Source organism: Mirounga angustirostris, unplaced genomic scaffold (genome assembly GCF_029215605.1).
Source record: "Mirounga angustirostris isolate CCGP_5_RB_7025 unplaced genomic scaffold, mMirAng1.0.hap1 SCAF_17, whole genome shotgun sequence".
NCBI lineage: Eukaryota > Metazoa > Chordata > Mammalia > Carnivora > Phocidae > Mirounga > Mirounga angustirostris.
In genome coordinates, this window is record NW_026991725.1 from 47394264 (window position 1) to 47413833 (window position 19570).

At 54.5% G+C, this 19570-nt stretch overlaps 2 protein-coding genes across 2 annotated transcripts; both read left to right on the forward strand.

The window, feature by feature from the left end:
• Positions 1 to 8306: 8306 nt before the first annotated feature.
• On the forward strand, positions 8307 to 15805 carry TNFSF12 (TNF superfamily member 12). Its single transcript, XM_045890093.3, has 7 exons — positions 8307 to 8599; positions 8760 to 8807; positions 9312 to 9387; positions 10083 to 10136; positions 10222 to 10257; positions 14754 to 14878; positions 15062 to 15805. Exons 1-7 carry the CDS (start codon positions 8441 to 8443, stop codon positions 15311 to 15313), a joined length of 750 nt encoding a protein of 249 aa, XP_045746049.1. The 5' UTR covers positions 8307 to 8440; the 3' UTR covers positions 15314 to 15805.
• A 74-nt stretch (positions 15806 to 15879) lies between these two features.
• On the forward strand, positions 15880 to 19006 carry TNFSF13 (TNF superfamily member 13). Its single transcript, XM_045890091.3, has 6 exons — positions 15880 to 17248; positions 17608 to 17686; positions 17820 to 17867; positions 18012 to 18130; positions 18348 to 18486; positions 18693 to 19006. Exons 1-6 carry the CDS (start codon positions 16991 to 16993, stop codon positions 18800 to 18802), a joined length of 753 nt encoding a protein of 250 aa, XP_045746047.1. The 5' UTR covers positions 15880 to 16990; the 3' UTR covers positions 18803 to 19006.
• The last annotated feature ends 564 nt before the right edge of the window (positions 19007 to 19570 follow it).

A 19570-nucleotide genomic window follows, 5' to 3' on the forward strand; every position in this document is an offset into this window, starting at 1 on the left:
TGGGTGGCTCAGTTGTTAAGCGTCTGCCTTTGGCTCAGGTCATGATCCTGGGGTCCTGGGATCGAGCCCCAACTCGGGCTCCCTGCTCGGCGGGAAGCCTGCTTCTCCCTCTCCCACTCCCCTGCCTGTGTTCCCTCTCTCGCTATGTCTCTCTCTGTCAAATAAATAAACAAAATCTTAAAAAAAAAAAATGAAAAATCAACTTAAAAAAATTTTTTTTTAAAGCATTCCACATGTAAGATACCCTGGGGTGAATTCAGTGATCAGTTCTGGAGTGTCTATGTAAACTCTTGTAAAAACAAAATTCAACCAAGTACATTTGAAGATGTCATTGATTTTTTAATTTTTTTTTAAATAATCTCTGCCCAGCGTGGGGCTCAAACTCACCACCTGGGGATCAAGAGTTGCATGCACGGGGCCCCTGTGTGGCTCAGTTGGTGAAGCGTCTGCCTTTGGCTCAGGTCATGATCTCAGGGTCCTGGGATCAAGTCCCACATTGGGCTCCCTGCTCAGTGGGGAGCCTGCCACTCCCCCTGCTTGTGCTCTCTCTCTCTCTGTCAAATAATCTAAAAAGAAAAAAAGAGTCGCACACTCCACCGACTGAACCAGCCACGCACCCCTCTCCTTGGCTTTATTAAACGATTCATGAATGGGACAGGAGCACCCCATCTAGCAGGGAAGAGAGACTCTCTCTGAGCGGTTGTAGAAAAATGGAAGGTTCTTATGGGAGGGTGGGGCCAGAAGGTTATTAGTTAAAGAAAAGGATTGTTCCAGGCGGGTCAGCTTTCTAGGGGAGAAGCCAGTTGTCTTATCTTGCGCATGGCCTCATCCTTCCTAGGGCGATGGGGACAGCCCTGGTGACCCACTCTAGTGCAGACCGAAAACGCCCTAGCTGACGGCTAGGCTACATTTCTGGGGGAGGTTGAACTGCAGTGAGATGGTGTATGGAGCCCTGCTTTGGGGCCTCTGATGTCTTTTTTTTTTTTTTTTTAACACATTTGACAAACTTTTGCTGGCACTGAAAATAGGCCAGCCAGCTGAACCTTCCCAGCCCTCCCGCCCTTACAGACCGTGGGAAATTCCTTCTCTGCACGTGAGTGATGTGAATCAAACCAGGCCTCAAAACAACAACAACAACAACAACAACAAAAACACCTGATTTTCTCTCGTTATCATGGTAGAAGATTTGAGAAGAAAAGCGTAAAAAGCCCGAGGAAAACAAATCCCACTGGCAGATTTCCTTTCAGTACTTTTCCTACGCATCCCCCTTTTCCCAAGTCACTTCCAATCGGTGTCCAAAAAAATGCAAGTTAATTTTCATTTTGGCCGCAAACCAAGAACAGAAAGGTTAAGTGTACTGAATTAGTTTTTCAAGCCAAAGTTAAAGGCTCTGAGGATGATGTCTCCAAGGGTCCTAATCCCTGTTTTTTTCCATTAGCAGGTGTGAGCCCAGGCCTGGAAGAGGCCTCCGAGCCGCTTTCTCTCCCCTCGGCTTCCTGCTTTACCATTTTTTTTTTTCTTTCTACAAACCCGAGTGCTGCCTTCACTGGATAGCAAATCCATCAGAACAGAGACTATTACGATGGAAAACAAGGCTGCCTCACCCCTTCCCACCCTGTCCCACCCGGCTCCACCCCTGCGGCCCAGAAGCAAGCCCTGGTAAAGGTTTCTGTTTCTATTTCTTGCGGAAATTATTTCCAAAATCCTAGCTAAAATGTGCATCCTTCGATTTCCTTCTATATCATCTGTAGTGAATATTGACTTTGCCACACAAAACTTGAGGCATTTAAGTAGGTCCGCTTTCTCTCCCACTCTTCCCAAGGATGAGTCTTTGTATAAATATTTTTGGGGTTTTTTTTTTTAAAGATTTTTTAATTTAGGGGCTCCTGGGTGGCTCAGTCAGTTAAGCGTCTGCCTTCGGCTCAGGTCATGATCCTGGGGTCTGGGATTGAGTCCTGGCATTGGGCTCCCTGCTCAGCTGGGAGACAGCTTCTCCCTCTGCTCCTCCCCCTGCTTGTGCTCTCTTTCTCTCTCTTTCCATTTCAAATAAATAAATAAAATATTTTTAAAATAATAATAAAAAATAAAATAAAATAAAATCTTGAGAAAAAAGGGGGAAAAAACTTTCTTCTTCAGTTTTGGAATTTCCCTAGAGATTCTAATTGTTTTTCTTTCTTCTTGTATTCTTTACCTATATCATATCTTTATTTATTTTTAAATTTTTAAAAAAGTTTTGTTTAGGGCGCCTGGGTGGCTCAGATGGTTAAGCGTCTGCCTTCGGCTCAGGTCATGATCCCAGGGTCCTGGGATCAAGCCCCGCATCGGGCTCCCTGCTCAGCAGGAAGCCTGCTTCTCCCTCTCCCGCTCCCCTTGCTTGTGTTCCTGCTCTTGCTATCTCTCTCTCTGTCAAATAAACAAATAAATAAATTAAAATCTAGAAGAAAAAAAAAGATTTAAAAAATAAATAAAATAAAAAGTTTTGTTTATTTAAGTCATCTCTACACCCAACATGGGGCTCGAACTCACAACCCCTAGATCAAGAGTCGCACGCTCCACCGAGTGAGCCAGCCAGGTGCCCCTGTTGACTTTTTTCCAACTTACAATTCATGACATTTAGTCAATTCAAGCCCCATTTTGCCTCCTCTTCCAATGAGAACTCATTACTGCTCAGTTTTCATCAAGGCCCTCATCCGAGTTAGAGCTGCTGTTTCCTGAATATCCTGTTGTCTTTTTTCTTTTCTTTTTTTTTTTTTAAGATTTTATTTATTTATTTGACAGAGAGAGACACAGCGAGAGAGGGGAACACAAGCAGGGGGAGCGGGAGAGGGAGAAGCGGGCTTCCTGCCTAGCAGGGACCCCGATGTGGGACTCGATCCCAGGACCCTGGGACCATGACCTGAGCCGAAGGCAGACGCTTAACGACTGAGCCACCCAGGCGCCCCCTGTTGTCTTTTTTTTTTTCTTTTTTTTTTTTTTTAAGATTTTATTTATTTATTCATGAGAGACAGAGAGAGAGAAGCAGAGGGAGAAGCAGGCTCCCAAGGAGCAGGGAGCCCGATGCGGGACTCGACCCAGGATCCTGGGATCATGACCTGAGCCGAAGGCAGACGCTTAACCGTCTGAGCCACCCAGGGGCCCCGAATTGTTTTTTTCTCTCTTTAGAAACTCTTAATATTAGCCCCTTTAGTCTTGATGTTGTGAAATTTCATGAGGAAGTCTCTACATGCAGATAATTTTTTTCTTCATTATCTCTTTTTTTGGTGCAAAAAGATGATTTTTTGACAGAGAGAGACACAGCGAGAGAAGGAACACAAGTAGGGGGAGTGGGAGAGGGAGAAGCAGGCTTCCCACTGAGGAGGGAGCCCAGTGCGGGGCTCGATCCCAGGACCCTGGAATCATGACCTGAGCCGAAGGCAGACTCAACCGACTGAGCCACCCAGATGCCCCTAGAGTTTTTTCCTTAACCTTTTTTTTTTTTTTAAGATTTTATTTTTAAGTAATCTCTACACCCAACGTGGGGCTCGAACTTAAAACACCCAGATCAAGAGTCACACTCTCCACTGGCTGAACCAACAGGTGCTCCATAAAAATACAATGTTTAATAGAAGGATTGAAAAACAGAGCTGAGGGGCCCTTGGCTGGCTCAGTGAGTGGAGCACGTGACTCTTGATCTCCAGGTCATGGGTTTGAGACACGTTTTGGGTGTAGAGATTACTAAAAAAAAAAATAAGCTGTTTTTGCAACTACATTTTTAGCCACTGAGAAATATTTGTTTTCTGATTGTTCCTTTTTCATATAGCACCCTCTTCTTGTGTTATGGATGTTTATGAGGGGTTCTCTCTGTACTCTGCATCGTAGTCATACCTCGCAGTTATTGTGGGTTCAGTTCCAAACCACAGCAATAAAGCAAGTCGAATGAGTATTTTGGTTTCCCAGTGCGTATAAAAGTTATGTTTCCATGATACTATAGTCTATTAAGTGTGCAATAGCTAGGACCTAACAGCTTATATGGCTTTAAAAATGCTGGAGCAAAATAAATAAATAAATAAAATGCTGGGGCACCTGGCTGGCTCAGTCCGTGGAGTGTGTGACTCTTGGTCTCCAGGTTATGAGTTCAAGCCCCATGCTTGGAGATTACTCAAAAAAAAAAAAAAAAAAAGGAAAGCTAATCATCATCTGAACTTTCAGCAAGTCATAATCACTGATCCTAGGTCACCACAATAAATATAAATATAGTGAAAAAATTTGAAATATTGTGTGAATTCCCAAAATGTGACATAGAGTCACAAAGTGAGCAAATGCTGTTGGAAAAACGGTGCCGACAGACGCGAGAGTGAAACAGAGTCAATGAGTTATGCATGTGTCTCTGTTTCCTCCAGTCCCCATCTTCTTGTTTGTCTTTCTTTGCATGCTCCTGGTTCTCGTATGCGTGGTGATCATTGGTAATATTTCATAAAGAACTACCAAGGTATCCTGGGTTTCCTCTGCTGGTACGTAAATTATGATATTTTTCCTCTAGGGTTCTCTCTGGTTGGAAATTCTGCCTAGGAAATCTTCGTGGATTAGGATAGGATAAGACACATCGACTGGGGGCGCCTGGGTGGCTCAGTCGATTAAGCTTCTGCCTTTGGCTCAGGTCATGATCCCAGGGTCCTGGGATCGAGTCCTGAGCCCCACTTTGGGCTCCCTGCTCAGCGGGGAGCCTGCTTCTCTCTCTGCTTCTCCTCCTGCTTGTGCTTTCTCTCTCTCTCTGTCAAATAAATAAATAAAATCCTAAAAAAAAAAACAAACGACACATCCACTGAAGAGCTTCAGTTGGGGTGGAGAGGGTTGATTGATGGTCAGCTGTCAGATTGTGGATCACCCCAAAAGCTAGAATAAAAAAACATTTATTCTGGATTGCCAAGGCTTAACTTCCCTCAGACAATTGGTTCAGTTTCTTTGGGGACAAGCTGTCTGCCATTCTGTCCGAAGGAGGGAAATGCCTTCCAGGTGAGGAGCGGAAGTGGGGTCATCAGCTGGTGCTGTTGGCCTGTCTTTGCAGACCTTCACTCATTTCCAGAATTTCACTCCCACCTCTCCCGCTTTCCTTTGCCTGCTGATCGGGGAAATTGCCTCTCCTGGGCAGCCTAAGCAACTAGGCTTGACTGGCAAACCCCCTCCATCTTTGCACTGTTGCTTCTTTCTGTATTCTCTACTTTTCCTGAGGAAGGATTGGAGACAAAGGAGTATGCCTGACCCAGAGTCAGATATCTTGTTTTACTTTCTAATTGTTCCACACACCCAGTATCCAGACAGATGGAGGCCTGTGGTAATGGCTCATTCATCAAACTCAGTGGAAATCGAGGAAGTATTTACCGAACACCAGAGTTCTGTCCCAAAGACAGGGCTTGCTTGTTTATTTATTTTTTATTTTATTTATTTCTATATAATTTCAGTAATCTCTACACCCAACCTGGGGGCTCAAACTTACAACCCCAAGATCAAGAATCTCGTGCTCCACTGACTGAGCCACCCAGGCGCCCCTGCATCGTCCCTTTCTCACGTCATTTGTGTGTACCCCAATAACCCCAACCATAGCTATGAAGCACAGAACAACACGGAGACCCTCTTGTATGAAAAGGAAAGTCACACGTTTGAAGTACAATGAAACTTAAATCAGTGCCATTAAGTTACATAGATCCTGAAAATGATCAGAATTCACTCTGGGCTTTCCACCAAAGTGTCTTGGGCTTCTTCCTTTTCTCCCTGTTACAAATGTCATCCACTAGAATCCCAGATCTGTTCAGTCATTCCAGAAATATTTATCGAGTGCTCCCTGTTTGCCAGACATTGTGCTAGGCACCAAGGATAAACAGAAGAGAAGACATATGTGGTCCCCGTCCCCTCGGAGCATTTAGTTCAATCACCCAACAGATGTTTATTAAACATCCATGATGATCAAGTCGCTGCAGGGTGACAACTGAAGCCACCGGCCGGGGACACTTAGATCTTTGTCGACATGACTATTCTTGGCTTCGCTGGCGTAAATAGTATTCTAAGAGACATTCACCCGGGAAGATGAATGTTGCAAATTAACTTTATTGCTTATTCCAGGAACTTCCTGAAAGACCCATCAACTCTTTAATGGAAAACATCAGCTGACTCTCGGGCACCAGGATAGCTCTGTCTGTAGGTCTGTAGAGCATGTGACTGTTGGTTTCAGGGTTGTGAGTTCAAGCCCCATGTTGGGTATAGAGCTTATTAAAAACAAAACAAAACAAAACATGGGCGCCTGGGTGGCTCAGTTGGTTAAGCAACTGCCTTCGGCTCAGGTCATGATCCCAGGGTCCTGGGATTGAGTCCCACATCGGCCTCCCAGCTCAGCAGGGAGCCTGCTTCTCCCTCTGACCCTATCCCCTCTCATGCTGTTTCTCTCTCTCTCTCTCTCAGATAAATAAATAAATAAAATCTTTAAAAAAAGAGAGAGAGAGAAAAAATAAAAACAAAACAAAAAAACCCCAAACCCCACAATCAATCAGGAGTGCCTTGGCTGGCTCAGTGGGTAGAGCATGCAACTCTTGATCTCTTGGTCATGAGTTTAAACTTCATATTGGGCATAGAGATTACTTAAAAAAAAAAATCAGCTGATTTTCAATAGAAATGTCTGTCAACTGACAATTTACACCTTAACACTGTTTGAGCCCCTCACTTTGCTATGTGAATTCTACATGATTAAACCATAACCCTTACCTACCCTAATCAACCCCTGCTCTTACCCCGGCTTGGAAAGACCTGCTTTAAACCAGACTTCAATGTCTCAATAAATTTTGTGGGTTTGCCCATCTCCCTATGAGGTGTTGTCAGACCTTTGAGGGACAAGCAGTAAACCCTGCTTTGTCTTATCAACAGGTTGTTCTAGTGATATTTGGGGGACCGGCTTTGACAAGGTGCCGGGAACATAGTGAATAAAATCCTCACGGAATTTACATTCTAGACACAGACAATAAGCAGAAACCAGGAAATATGTAATTTTTTTTTTTTAAGATTTTTATTTATTTATTCATGAGAGACAGAGAGAGAGAGAGAGAGGCAGAGGGAGAAGCAGGCTCCCAAGGAGCAGAGAGCCCGATGCGGGACTCGATCCCAGGACCCTGGGATCATGACCTGAGCCGAAGGCCGACGCTTAACCATCTGAGCCACCCAGGCGCCCAGGAAATATGTAATTTTATACTTTACAATGTCGATGGGGAGATAGTAGCCAGGTCGATCATTACAAATTTTGACAGGTGAGAAAGAGAGGGCAACCAGAAGGCACAACGTGGGCAGTTCGGGTCCTCGTGAGAAAAGATGGTCTGGAAAACTCTCCGAAATGACTAACGGGGGAGAGGGTGGTCTGAGTGTGCCAAGTAAGGAGACTGAAGGTGTTGAGACCCTGAGACTGGGAGGGGGCTCAGCCGATTCCAGAACACAAAGGAAACCAACAAGACCAGAAGGCGGGGAGAGGGCAGGGCTGAGCAGAGCCCCAAGGCAGAAGCCTCTCCAGAAGCTTCCTTAGAACCACAGCTTCGCCCGAGCCAATTAGTACTCTTTGCAAGAGTTGCTTTCGGATACTTTCCACTGCAAATGTGCGTAAGTGAACGCTACAGGTTAGATGCATTTTTGAGAGTCTTGCGGTTCACACAAGTGTTCTCACGGCAGAAGGGGTCCAGCTTTGACCCAGTGCACGCATCGGGCTCTTGTAGCGCCCGCTGAACTCACTTAAGCCCTACGCTTAGCGGAAGCGGCCCCTGTGCTTCCAGAGAGGCATTCGGGGAACCCGCCGACCGGGGGCGGGGGCGGAGGCTGGCACGAGGGCGGGCCACAAGCTCGCGCCGTCGAGCGCAGGACGCCGAAGGTTTAATCAACTCCCAACTGATCTGCCGAAAGAAGTGAGCACATGACCCGTGTGAATGATGTCCTCAGGCTCTTTTCCAGTTTCGTGCACGGAAGTACTGTCCTTCGGTGCGGCCGATAAAATCCAAGCGGCCCTCGGCCCTAACCCCGCTGCCGGGTCGTCCCAGTCCGGGGCCCGAAATCGACGGTCGCTCCGGGGGCAGGACTGGCCCCGTCCGAGGCGCGGGGGTCCCGCCGCCTCTCTCTCTCTCTCTCTCTCTCGCCCCCCCTCCTCCGCACCCGGGCCTGGGTGGAGTCCCCGCGCGCGGCGCCCCCGCTCCCGCTCCCCGGCCGGCCCTCCGCGCGCGGGGCCCCTCCCGCCAACCGGGCCCCGCGGGGCTCCTCGCGGGGTCGGCGCGCGGTGCACGCGCTCGGCGGCCCGCTTCGTGCGCGCTCCCCGGCCGGGCGCGCCCGTCGCCCCTCCTTCCCGGCCGCCCGCTCCGCCCGCCGGCTCCGCGGCCCCCGCCCCCGCGGGTCCCGGGCCGGGGGTGGGGGGGCCGCGAGGCAGGCACAGCCCCCCGCCCCCATGGCCGCCCGTCGGAGCCAGAGGCGGAGGGGGCGCCGGGGGGCGCCGGGCACCGCCCTGCTGGCGCCGCTCGCGCTCGGCCTGGGCCTGGCGCTGGCCTGCCTCGGCCTCCTGCTGGCCGCGGTCAGCCTGGGGAGCCGGGCATCGGCGCCCGCCCAGGTGAGGCCCTGCGGCGCAGCCCCCCCGGGGCCGGCGGGGGGCCGAGTCTGCGGAGCGGCGGGCGGGGCCGGGGGGGCTGAGGGCACGGGGCCAGGAAGCTGGGTGGCGGGTGAGATGCCAGGTGGAGAAGGACGGGGTGACGCGGCCTCCTTCCCGGCAGGAGCCTTCCCAGGGGGAGCTGGTGGCGGAGGAGGCCCCGGACCCGCCGGTGAGTGGCCGTGGGTGCCGGGCGCGCGCTGCTGGGCGTGGGGAGTGCGCGCGAGCCGAGGGCGCAGGGTGTGCCCCTGGCCGTGCCAACTGCGTGTGTGCGGGGGTGTGCACCGCCGTGCATGCGTATGTGAGACGGCGAGGGAGGGAGGGTGCCGCTGTGTGGAAGGGGCTTGTGTCGCCTGAGTCCGGAGTGTTTATTGGCTGTGGGTGAAGTGGGGGTATGGGATGGGGGGAGCCTGCCGCCGAGGAGGGATGCTGGTGATGCGTGCACGCGGGCCGGGTGTGGGCGCCTGGGCACTGTGCTGAGCGCGCCGAGGGTCTGTGCCGGTTCTGTGTGGTGGGGGGCCGGGGGGCCCCCAGGACCTGGCCTCCCTAAGACTTGTGTGCCTGGTGCTGGCTGGTGCCTCTCCCGACGAGGGGTGGGGGGGCCCCGTCGGTCTCAGCTTAGTCTCCGGTAGTTCCCGCAAGACCCCCGGTTTAGCCCTGCCCTTAATTCGCCTAGGAACTGAATCCCCAGACAGAGGAAAGCCAGGATCCTGGGCCTTTCCTGAAGAGGCTGGTTCGGCCTCGCAGAAATGGTGAGCATCCCTTTATCCACCCTTCAGGAATAATCGCAGTGGCCAGTCTACAGCGGCTTCTACGCTCCTTACTGCTTTTGTTCATCCTCACAGCCCCACGGAGTGGGCAGAATCAAAACCATCATCCTCACTTATGCTCGGGATGGAGAAACTGAGGCACAGACAGGGTGTGGGGGGGGGCGCGGAGTTCAGAGTCGGGCAGCTATTGGGTTGAGACGCAAACCTAGAATTCTGGACCTCTCTCTGAAGCCCCTCCCATCCCATGGACCTGCTTTTCACTTGAGATGCTATGCCAGATATGGAGGAGGGGATGGCCCAGGGTTAGGAGATGGAGACAAGGTGGGGGAGGCAGAGGCAGAGGCAGAGGCAGGTCCCCGTAAGCAGAGAGGCTTGTGAATGGGATGACCACGTGACTGTGTACAGGTTTGCACAGGACTGTCCCCGCTTACGACTGTTATCTCCCTGCGATTATTAACAGCAACCCTTTTGCTCTCAGAAACAACCCAGTTTGGGTGATAAATGATGCAGTCATTCTGCTTATGGAGGGAGGTCTGGCCTGAGGCTCTGAGGCCAGGAGTCTGGACAAGAATAAGGATGCTGGGGCTCTGAGAGGGAGGCGGGGCCGGGGAGTGGCTCCTGGGCCCCCCAGAGTAAGGGGGCGCTATATTCCCCACATCTCTTTCCTTGATTCGCAGCACCTAAAGGCCGGAAAACGCGGGCTCGCAGAGTCATTGCAGCGCATTATGAAGGTGGGTGATGGGTGATACCTGCCCAGGGAGATGGGGTGGTGGCAGGCCGGGGCAGGTCTCAACAACCCTTTCTTGTGCCTTACAGTTCACCCACGACCGGGACAGGACGGAGCGCAGGCCGGTGAGACGCCATTCCCGCCTCTGAGCTCTCCCCACCCAACTCGCACAGCACTGGCCTCCTGGGAAAAGGGCCCCTCCAAACCTTTCATTTCCCACTGCCCTCCCTGCCTTCAGCCTGGGAACCCCAGAAGCCAGTTCAAGAAGATCCTCAGGGCTTGGTTCTCTCAGTTCCCAAACCTGGTCTCTGTCTGTGACCCAGGCATGAGAACCCAGGCAGACTCCCCGCACCCAACCACCAGCCCTCATGCTTGTGCAAGAAGCACATTTGATTCTTCCCTCTCCGCCCCCCCCACCTCGTCTTCCGTGAGTCTTCACGCTCTGACCATTTTTCTTAAAATGTTTCTACCGGGCTCCTTTTTTTTTTTTTTTTTTTTTAAAGATTCTATTTCTTTATTTGAGAGAGAGAGAACGAGAGACAGAGAGCAGGAGAGGGAGGAGGGTCAGAGGGAGGAGAAGCAGACTCCCTGCCGAGCAGGGAGCCCGATGTGGGACTCGATCCCGGGACTCCAGGATCATGACCTGAGCCGAAGGCAGACGCTTAACCATCTGAGCCACCCCGGCGCCCCTCTACCGGGCTCCTTTTGCATCCCTACCCCACCTCCCATCTCAGCACTAGGATCTCAGAACCGCAAACCCAGTCTCTAACCCCTTCCCCATCCCAGCCCCTCCCCACCCCTTGGCTCTGTCCCACCTATGTTGCCAAGCTAAGGCCCTCCCAACTCACTGTCATTATAACCCTGCTTCTCTGCCTGGCTGCAGCCTCTCCATGGTCTGGTCTCAACCTCTTCTCCCTGCACACTTGGCCTGACACCCCTCCCTGCCAGTGTGCTTCTTCTGGATTTTGCACACACTGTGCCCTCCCCTGGAATGTCCTTCCATGGGACAGGCCAGGAGGCAAGACAGGAGGGTGGCTTGGTCTAGGGGGCCTAGCAGCCAAGATGGAGCCACGTAGCTTGAAGATAGGGCTTGCTTATGGGTTGGATGTGCAGGGGGAAGGCAAGGGAAAGGGATCAGAGTGACTTCTAGATTTTTAACTTGGGCGTCCTTGGGAATAATGATGCCATTTAATGGGGATGGGGTTTCCTGGGGAAGAAATAGGTTGGGAGGTACGTGAATTAAGAATGGAATTTCAGATCTCCTACTAAACCAAGTGAAGTAATAATAAATGAGTGAGTTCCGCAGACAGATGGCTGGGTTAGGATGCCAGCCGTCAGGAACCGTAGCCGTACGGATGGTGTTTAGAGCTCCAGGGTTGGATGAGGCACCAGGGGGCAAGAGGGGCCCCAAGAGTGAGGCCCTGGGGCTGTGAGACATCTAGAAGTGGCGCAGAAGAGGAGAACCCAGCGGAGACTGAGAAGCAGATGGACAGAAGGGAAGAAAGTCGGGGAGGAGAGGGGCCTGTGATCTGAGAGAAGATGCGGTCTCACCAACGAGGGTGTGGCTGTGCTGAATGCAGCTGAGAAGTCACATGATTTGACCATGGGGGTTTGGTAACCTAAAAAGTCAGCTGGTGACCTTGGCCAGGGTGGTTTCAGTGGTGCAGTTAGGATAGAAGCCAGTGTGGACGGGGTGAAGAGAAAATGGGAAAGAGGAATTGGAGTCAGGGACAGCCCTTTCCAGAAGTTTCTCTGGGATGAGCAGAGCAGTGGGCCAGTGGCTGGAGGGAGATGTGGAGGGAGGAAAAATTCAGTCCTTCTGGGGATAAGCAGTACCATAGGGATCTTAGCTAACATTTACTGGATGTCCCGTTCGCCTAGACCTCCTAATGGTCCTAAAAGGAAGATTCTCTGATCAGCTCCATTTTACAGATGGAGGTTACTTACCCTGCCCGAGGCCATGACGATACTCAGTGGCGGGACCAGGATTCGAAGCTCGCTAGAGTGTGCTTGTGTACTGGACATGCCCGGCGCAGGGGTGGGGGGCCCCACAGGGCAGTGTCCAGGACGGGGGCAAGGGGTGGATTCCAGAACAAAGGGAGGGACACATTATCCCATCATCACAAGAGGGTCAGTCGAGAATGTGGGCACAGGTCAGTTTTTGGCTCTGGTCGGGGGAGGCGGGGGAGCCCTTGCCTGACGACTTCTAGATCCCCTGGAGAATGAGGGAGATGGGCAGGAGGTGCGAGGAGCGAGGGTACAAAATCCTTGCCTCGATGAGTACCAGAGCAAGCTCAGTGGGCAAGAGAAGGAGGGTTTCCAGGCAGTAAAGAATGTCCATCTGAGGCTTGTGGTTGTGATGTGGAGGGACCCCGCGGTCCCAGGCACACCATGCCCTTTGGCCACAATCAGCCTTTCCTCCAGCTGGTTCCATAGTGGGGAATGTCCTCCCTCCTCTCCCCCTGCTCTTCATGCCCTGGGCCAGCCCTCCTCCCCTCCCGATGGACCATTCAGTGGAGTAGTTACCCAGACATTCATCCCTCCGCTGCTGAGAACCTGCTGTTTTAACGAGCAGGCTCAGCGCCCACAGGGAATGATACCCAGACCTAGTCTCGAAAGATGACCGTCTAGGAGAGGAGACAAGCATATAAATTTGGGAATCACAGTATGCTGTGACAAAGACAATAAGGAAAGCATCCAGAGGTACACGGTAGCATAGAAGAAGACAAACAACTTTACAACGGAGTCAGGACTCCTTCCCCAAGAAGGCGTCGTGGGCCTTGAAGCATGAATCTAAGATGGACACGGGGTCAAGGACGTTCCAGGTAGAAGGAACCCCTTGTGCCAAAGCCGCGAGTTGGGCAAGAGTATGATGAGCTGCTTAGTGTGCTTGGAGGGAGGTGCTCGCCGACAGGACTGGGGTGCCGTGAGCTTGGAGGAGAATAGGGAGCCAGGCCCCAAAGGGAGTCTGGAAGTCATCCTGAGGTCAAAGCAAGCAAAGGCAGGCTCCCATCCGCGTTTTAGAAGGACGCGTGTAGGGAATAAAGTGGAGCAGGAAGAAGGTGCACAGGGGAGTGGGCCGAGGAGGGAGGCTGAGAAGAATCCCAGCCGGAGTGCCAGGGGCCGGGTGGGGAGGGAGACAGGGCGCAGGGATTGAGGTGGCAGAACAGGCAGGAACTGGAAATCGGGGAATCAAATGGGTTACGATGAGGGAGGGCTGGGGAAGGCGCGGCCGCTGAGCGAGGCCCAGGAGAGCAGGGGGTGGATCCAGACAAAGCCAGAGCTCTGGGCCCTGTTGGCCGCCCCCTCTGGCCTCCCAGCGGTGTTCGCTGGGCGCCCACTCGGAGCAGGCCCGGCGCTGCGTGCCACACCACGGTGGTGAATAAGACCGTGCTGGGACCCCACACTTGCACCTCAGTAAATCAGCCGATGGATTTCCCGGGTGAAGGAAACAGGGTGGCGTGGGGAAGAGATGACAGGCAGGGCTGGGACTGGCTGTTTGGAACTGGGGGCCCAGGGAAGGAAGGCTGTCACTGAGTCGGGATCTGAAGGGAGAAAGGTGCTTGGTGTGTGCAGGGGCGGGGTGGGGCGGGGAGGGGGGCAGGAAGACAGTGGGAGTCCTGTGATAGACCGGGTGGCCCGGGGAGGACCCGGGAAGCCACCTGAGCTCCTGCTCCATCGTTCTATTATTCATCTTCTTGGCCACGACCTTGGCTCTAGGTTTTTTTAATTTTTTGGTACGGTTTTATTGAGCTATACTTCCCATACAATTCACCCACGTAAAGTGTACCATTCGGTGGTTTTTAGTCTTAGTCTGGTCACACAGTTGCCGCCATCAGCATGGGAAGATACCCCGTAGCCTGTAGTCAGCACCCCTGTTTCTCCCCCACACGCCCCCAGCTCCAAGCACCCACCGATCTACTTTCTGTCTCTCTGTATTTATTATCTGGAAATTTCATAGAAATCACATAATATGTGGTCCTTTGGGACTGGCTTCTTTCATTTAGCGTAATGCTTTCGGTTCGTCCACAGGGTAGCATTTTTCTTTTTAATGGCTGAATAATATCCCGTTCTTTTTTTTTTTTTTGACAGAGAGAGACATAGCGAGAGAGGGAACACAAGCAGGGGGAGGGGGAGAGGGAGAAGCAGGCTTCCCCGCAGAGCAAGAAGCCCGATGCGGGGCTCGATCCCAGGACCCCGGGATCATGACCTGAGCCGAAGGCAGACGCTTAATGACTGAGCCACCCAGGCGCCCCAATATCCCGTTCTTAATCCAAGTACTGTACAATTCGAGTGCGGGACGTAGACATTCTCAAAAGAGGCAAACAGCAGAGACACAAAATACCAAAGCCCCCCCCCCCCCCCCCCCCCCGGCGCTTCTCCTTCCATCTGGCTCTTCTCCCCAGAAGTGGCGGGTGACACCTTGCTCCTTACCGCCCTGGTCACAGACACGTGTAAACGCCGCACATCTTCACGCACACTTCCTGTTACACCACGGGCTCCCCCCTGGCCCCGCACCCATCTCTGCATCTTCTGGGTAAAGGGGGCCCCCGAGCCTTATGTACTGAACGGGTCCCCGGGGAGTGTGAGAGAGTCCTGATCTCTGATCACCACCCTTCAGGTGTGGACGGCACGGTGAGCGGCTGGGAAGAGGCGAAAATCAACAGCTCCAACCCGCTGCGCTATGACCGCCAGAGCGGGGAGTTTCTCGTCGTGCGCGCCGGGCTCTATTACCTCTACTGTCAGGTAAGGCCCACCTGGCTCCACGGTACAGCGGGGACTGCGGGTCTGGGGGGCCGGGGGCGAGCCAGCGCGGGGAGGGGAGCTCAGGGCTGGGGCCCGATGGGCCCCCTGGGGGGCCAAGGCTGCTGGAAATTGAGGCGCGGCCAGCAGAGGCCTGGACTCTGCCGCCTCCCGCCCGCCCGGCAGGTGCACTTTGACGAGGGGAAGGCTGTCTACCTGAAGCTGGACTTGCTGGTGGATGACGCGCTGGCCCTGCGCTGCCTGGAGGAGTTCTCGGCCACGGCCGCCAGCGCCGTGGGGCCCCAGCTCCGCCTCTGCCAGGTGTCTGGGCTGTTGCCCCTCCGGCCGGGGTCCTCCCTGCGGATCCGCACCCTCCCCTGGGCCCATCTCAAGGTCGCCCCCTTCCTCACCTACTTTGGACTCTTCCAGGTTCACTGAGGGGCCCTGGTGGCGCCCCCACCGCGGCTGTCTCGGTGCGCCCCTCCCCCCGTGCGCCCCCCTCCTCCCCCGTTCCCCCCCCACCTGCCCGCCCTCTGCAGGCTGCTTGGACTTGTTCACGTTTGTTTCCACGCCACATAGATAACCCCCTTCTCCTCTGACGCCCCCCCTCCACCTCACTAGCTCCTGAACCCCTAGTCTTCCGTCGCCCCCATTAATCTCCTGACCCCTGCCCTGGCCACAACCCCCCAGGACACTGTGTCTACTCTACTCTGGGTGAGGATGGGTCCCCAATCCCCCCCACCTTCAGGCACTAATAGGAGCTGGATGCCAGGGAGCCTGGGACTAGGCCGGGAGTTCCCAAATGCGAGGGCTAAGAGCAAGCCAAGCTCCTTCCCTGATAATTCCCTGTGGATTTTTAAGAAGCAGATATTATTTTTATTATTATTGTGACAAAATGTTGATAAGTGGATATTAAAGAGAATAAACCACGGTCTCTCTCTTCCTTGGGGCTTAGGGAACATTTCTCAGGGTAGTGGAGGGCTACGGGAAGGGGGTCTGGGCATCCAGGAGTGGGGTGCGGGAGGGCTGGGATGCCAGGGCAATGTACGGGCTCGGGAGTGGGGACCCGCCTGCCTCTGACCCCTGAGGCATGAGCAGAGAGTGGAAAGGCAAACTGCCAGAAAAAAAAAATCAATCCTCTGCCCAAGGTCCAGCAGAAGCTGCCTCATTTACCTAGGAGGCGGGCTTCCTCCTGCTGGTAATCCCTGGCTGGGAGGAGCAGGGGCCCTTCCTCTTGGCAGCCTCGGGACATTCAGTGGGGCTGCCACCAGCCCTGGCTGGGATGTGGGGTGGGAGCAGGCCCGAAGGGGAGCTCAGGGTCAGGAAGCAGGATGCGGGAACCGGGAACATGGGAACCCGGGGCCCTGGGTCCAGGGGAGGAATCCTACAGTGGTAGGGTGCTTGGGGCTGTCTCTTTCTCTCTCTGACCAGGGCCTTATGTAAGAGCTCTTCTCGGGAAACAGGAAGTTCTCCTTGCCAAGTTCAGCACAGGGAGTAGTACTGGCCTATTCCAACACACCCGGCCTGGCCTTAACCCCAGAACTCAGCCAGTTTCTTGCTTCCGCGACCCTGGTTCTCCTTCCCATCTACCCGCCGCCCCCCCCCGCCCCTCCTTTTCCACCTTCAGTCATACCCAAAGATCTCTCTTGTGGCTGAGCCAGAGGGTCTTTACCCCCTCACCCCTGGACCCCCAAGGCTGCCCAGCATGCCCCTTCATGCCTGCTCTTGGCACCATGCCCCGGAGCCAGCCACCCTTCCCTCCCCCACTTCTGGGGCCGTCCCAGGGTTCCTGTGCTCGGCCGCTCCTCCTGGGTGTCACTGGCAGTCCTGTCCTTCCTCAAGAGACTGGGACCAAGTCCTCCTGAGGCTGGAGGAGGGTGTGTGTGTGTGTGTGTGTCCGGAGGGGGCGTCTGGAGACAACACTGGCCCCACGGCGGGGTGCCAGGAGCACCAACAGTGCCCCTTGCTGGCTCTCCTCCTCCCTTTTTAATTCTCAAGTTCCTTTTTATTCCTCCCTTGCGTAACGCTCTTCTTCCCTTCTGTACCCCCACCCTCCCCACCACCTCCCCGCCACCCCACTCCTGAGGCTGCAGCCTTCGGCAGGGTCCCCAGCTCATGCCAGCCTCGTCTCCTTCCTTGCTAGCCCCCAAAGGGCCCCCGGGAGACATGGGTGGCCCGGCCCGAGAGCCGGCACTCTCAGTCGCCCTCTGGTTGAGTTGGGGGGCAGCTCTGGGGGCTGTGGCTTGTGCCCTGGCTCTGCTGACCCAGCAAACAGAGCTGCAAAATCTAAGGAGAGAGGTGGCTCGGCTGCAGAGGGCCGGAGGGCCCTCCGAGAAGGAGGAAGGGCATCCATGGCTGAGCCTCCAGGAGCAGGTGAGTGAGGGGAGAAGGGAGTGGGGGAGAAGAGTTTGGGTGCCAGGGCCATCTTGGGGCCTCCTGGGTCTAGCGTCGTGGTCTGTAAAGTTTTGAGTAGGTGCAGGAGAGGGTCCCAGGTTTGGAGGTCAAGGGGGCAACCATTCCAGGAAAGGAAATTGTTAAAGATTAATGCTTCTCATGCCTACCAGATCCTGGAGGACAGCCAGCACCAAGACTCAGGTCGCTGGGGAAAAGTGCATGAGTGATGTGAGGCGCTCCTGGGGCTGGGGAGTGGGGAGGCGGGGCGGGGCTGGGAGGAAAAGCTGTCGGGGGACCCTTGCTTCTTAGCCTAACCCTGACCCTCTTTCCATGAACAGAGCCCTGATGCCCTGGAAGCCTGGGAGAATGGGGAGAGAGCCCGGAGAAAGAGAGCAGCGCTCACGCATAAGCAGAAGAGTGAGGCCTCCGGGGAGCGGCAGGGGTGGGAGGTGATCAAGCAGCAGGGGGATCTGGAGATTGTTCCCCGGAGCCAGGGGGAGGGGGGAGGGGACAGGTGGGCATTGCTTAGATCTCCTTCTTCTTTCCTCAGAGAAGCATTCCGTTCTGCACCTTGTCCCCATCAACATCACCTCCAAGGGTGAGCACTACTTTAAATAATGGCTCTGGGGGAGGGGCAAGATCAGGGAACTTTGGGGCTGACACCTGGGCCCAAGAGAATCCTAGCAATGAAAAGTCTCTGAGAATGCCCAGAAGTCCTGATTGCCATACTCCTCACCTCCAGAGGACTCCGATGTGACGGAGGTGATGTGGCAACCGGCCCTTAAGCGTGGGAGAGGTCTGGAGGCCCAAGGATATGTTGTTCGAGTCTGGGACGCTGGAGTCTATCTGCTGTATAGTCAGGTAATCCCACACATACCCTAAGCCTCGACTGGGGGCCATGGGGTCTGTTCTCCCAGGGCCTGGATGCCCTGGTACTGAGGGTTCCCAACGCCTCTGTTCATACCAAACTTCGAAGACCCTCCTTCCTTCCTTGGCTCCGTCATCCAGGCTCCGGAGGCCTCCCAGCCCTGAGCCATGCTTTCTCACTTCCTTCAGCTTCTCCTCCATCCCCTGTCAGGTCCTGTTCCATGATGTGACTTTCACCATGGGTCAGGTGGTGTCTCGGGAGGGCCAGGGAAGGCAGGAGACTCTCTTCCGATGTGTCCGAAGCATGCCCTCCAACCCGGACTGGGCCTACAACAGCTGCTACAGCGCAGGTGAGAGCCCCGTGGGCAGTGGAGGGCAGGTGTGAGAGGAGCAGGGTGTCTGTGACCCCCGGGGGGCCGGAAGCCTGGGTGGACAGGTGGATCTGGGGGATGCAGGCCAGGAAGCAGGAGGAAGGCTGAGCCGGAGAAGGGAGGAGAGGCACCAGAGAGTCTGCGGGACTGTGCTTCACGGAGTGTGTATTTTCTCCGTTTCTCAGGTGTCTTCCACCTACACCAAGGGGATATTCTGAGTGTCACCATCCCCCGGGGGAGGGCGAAACTCAGCCTCTCTCCGCATGGAACCTTCCTGGGGTTTGTGAAACTGTGATTAGGATATGGATGGTGGTGTTGAGCTCGGAAGATGAGGGTGGGTACAAATCGGAGACAGCCAAGAGCGAATAGGAGCGGACGCCTCTTCTGGGTTTGACGCGAACCCTGGGTTTGCTCATCAATCTCCGCTCCTCCCTTTTCCCGACCCACCCCCACCCCGTAGACTTTGATTTCACGGATATTAAAGAGGTGTATATCTTGCTTTTGTCCCCCAACCAGCCCCACATTCTCGAGGGGGGGCGGGGGGGGTGGGCAATGTCAGGCCTTATCTGGACCCACTTTGGGTCCCACTGGAACGCTTCCAGAACAGCACCACCACCTAGCGGCAGTTTGAGAGAACCAGCCTGCGTGTTGGCACGAGTCCACGAAGCCTCCCTCCACTCGGGAAGACTCGTGGTCCCCTGTGCCACACCTCTCCCCAGGTACCCGCTGCCTCCTCGCTCCACAAGAAGCCTAATCCCCACTTCTCTCCCCGGCGACGGGGCCCCAGTTTCCAGCACGGTCTCCGGGGGTGTGTTTACTAGGCGGCCGTCTGCAGGGGAGGCCCGACGACGACGGTCCCTTTGCAGCCCCATTACTGCTCGGGTGCCAAGTTCTGCCCTTCCTGCTCTCCACGCCCCTGGCGTAGCGGGCCCCTCCAAGCCCCTCTGGGCGGGGACGGGGGTCTGGGGAGCCTTGGGGAAATCGTGCGCCCTAACGCTGGTCTGCCTTCACTCCTCTGGGCTCTTTCTGCTCGAGACCTGTTTGGACTGAAATAAAAGAATGA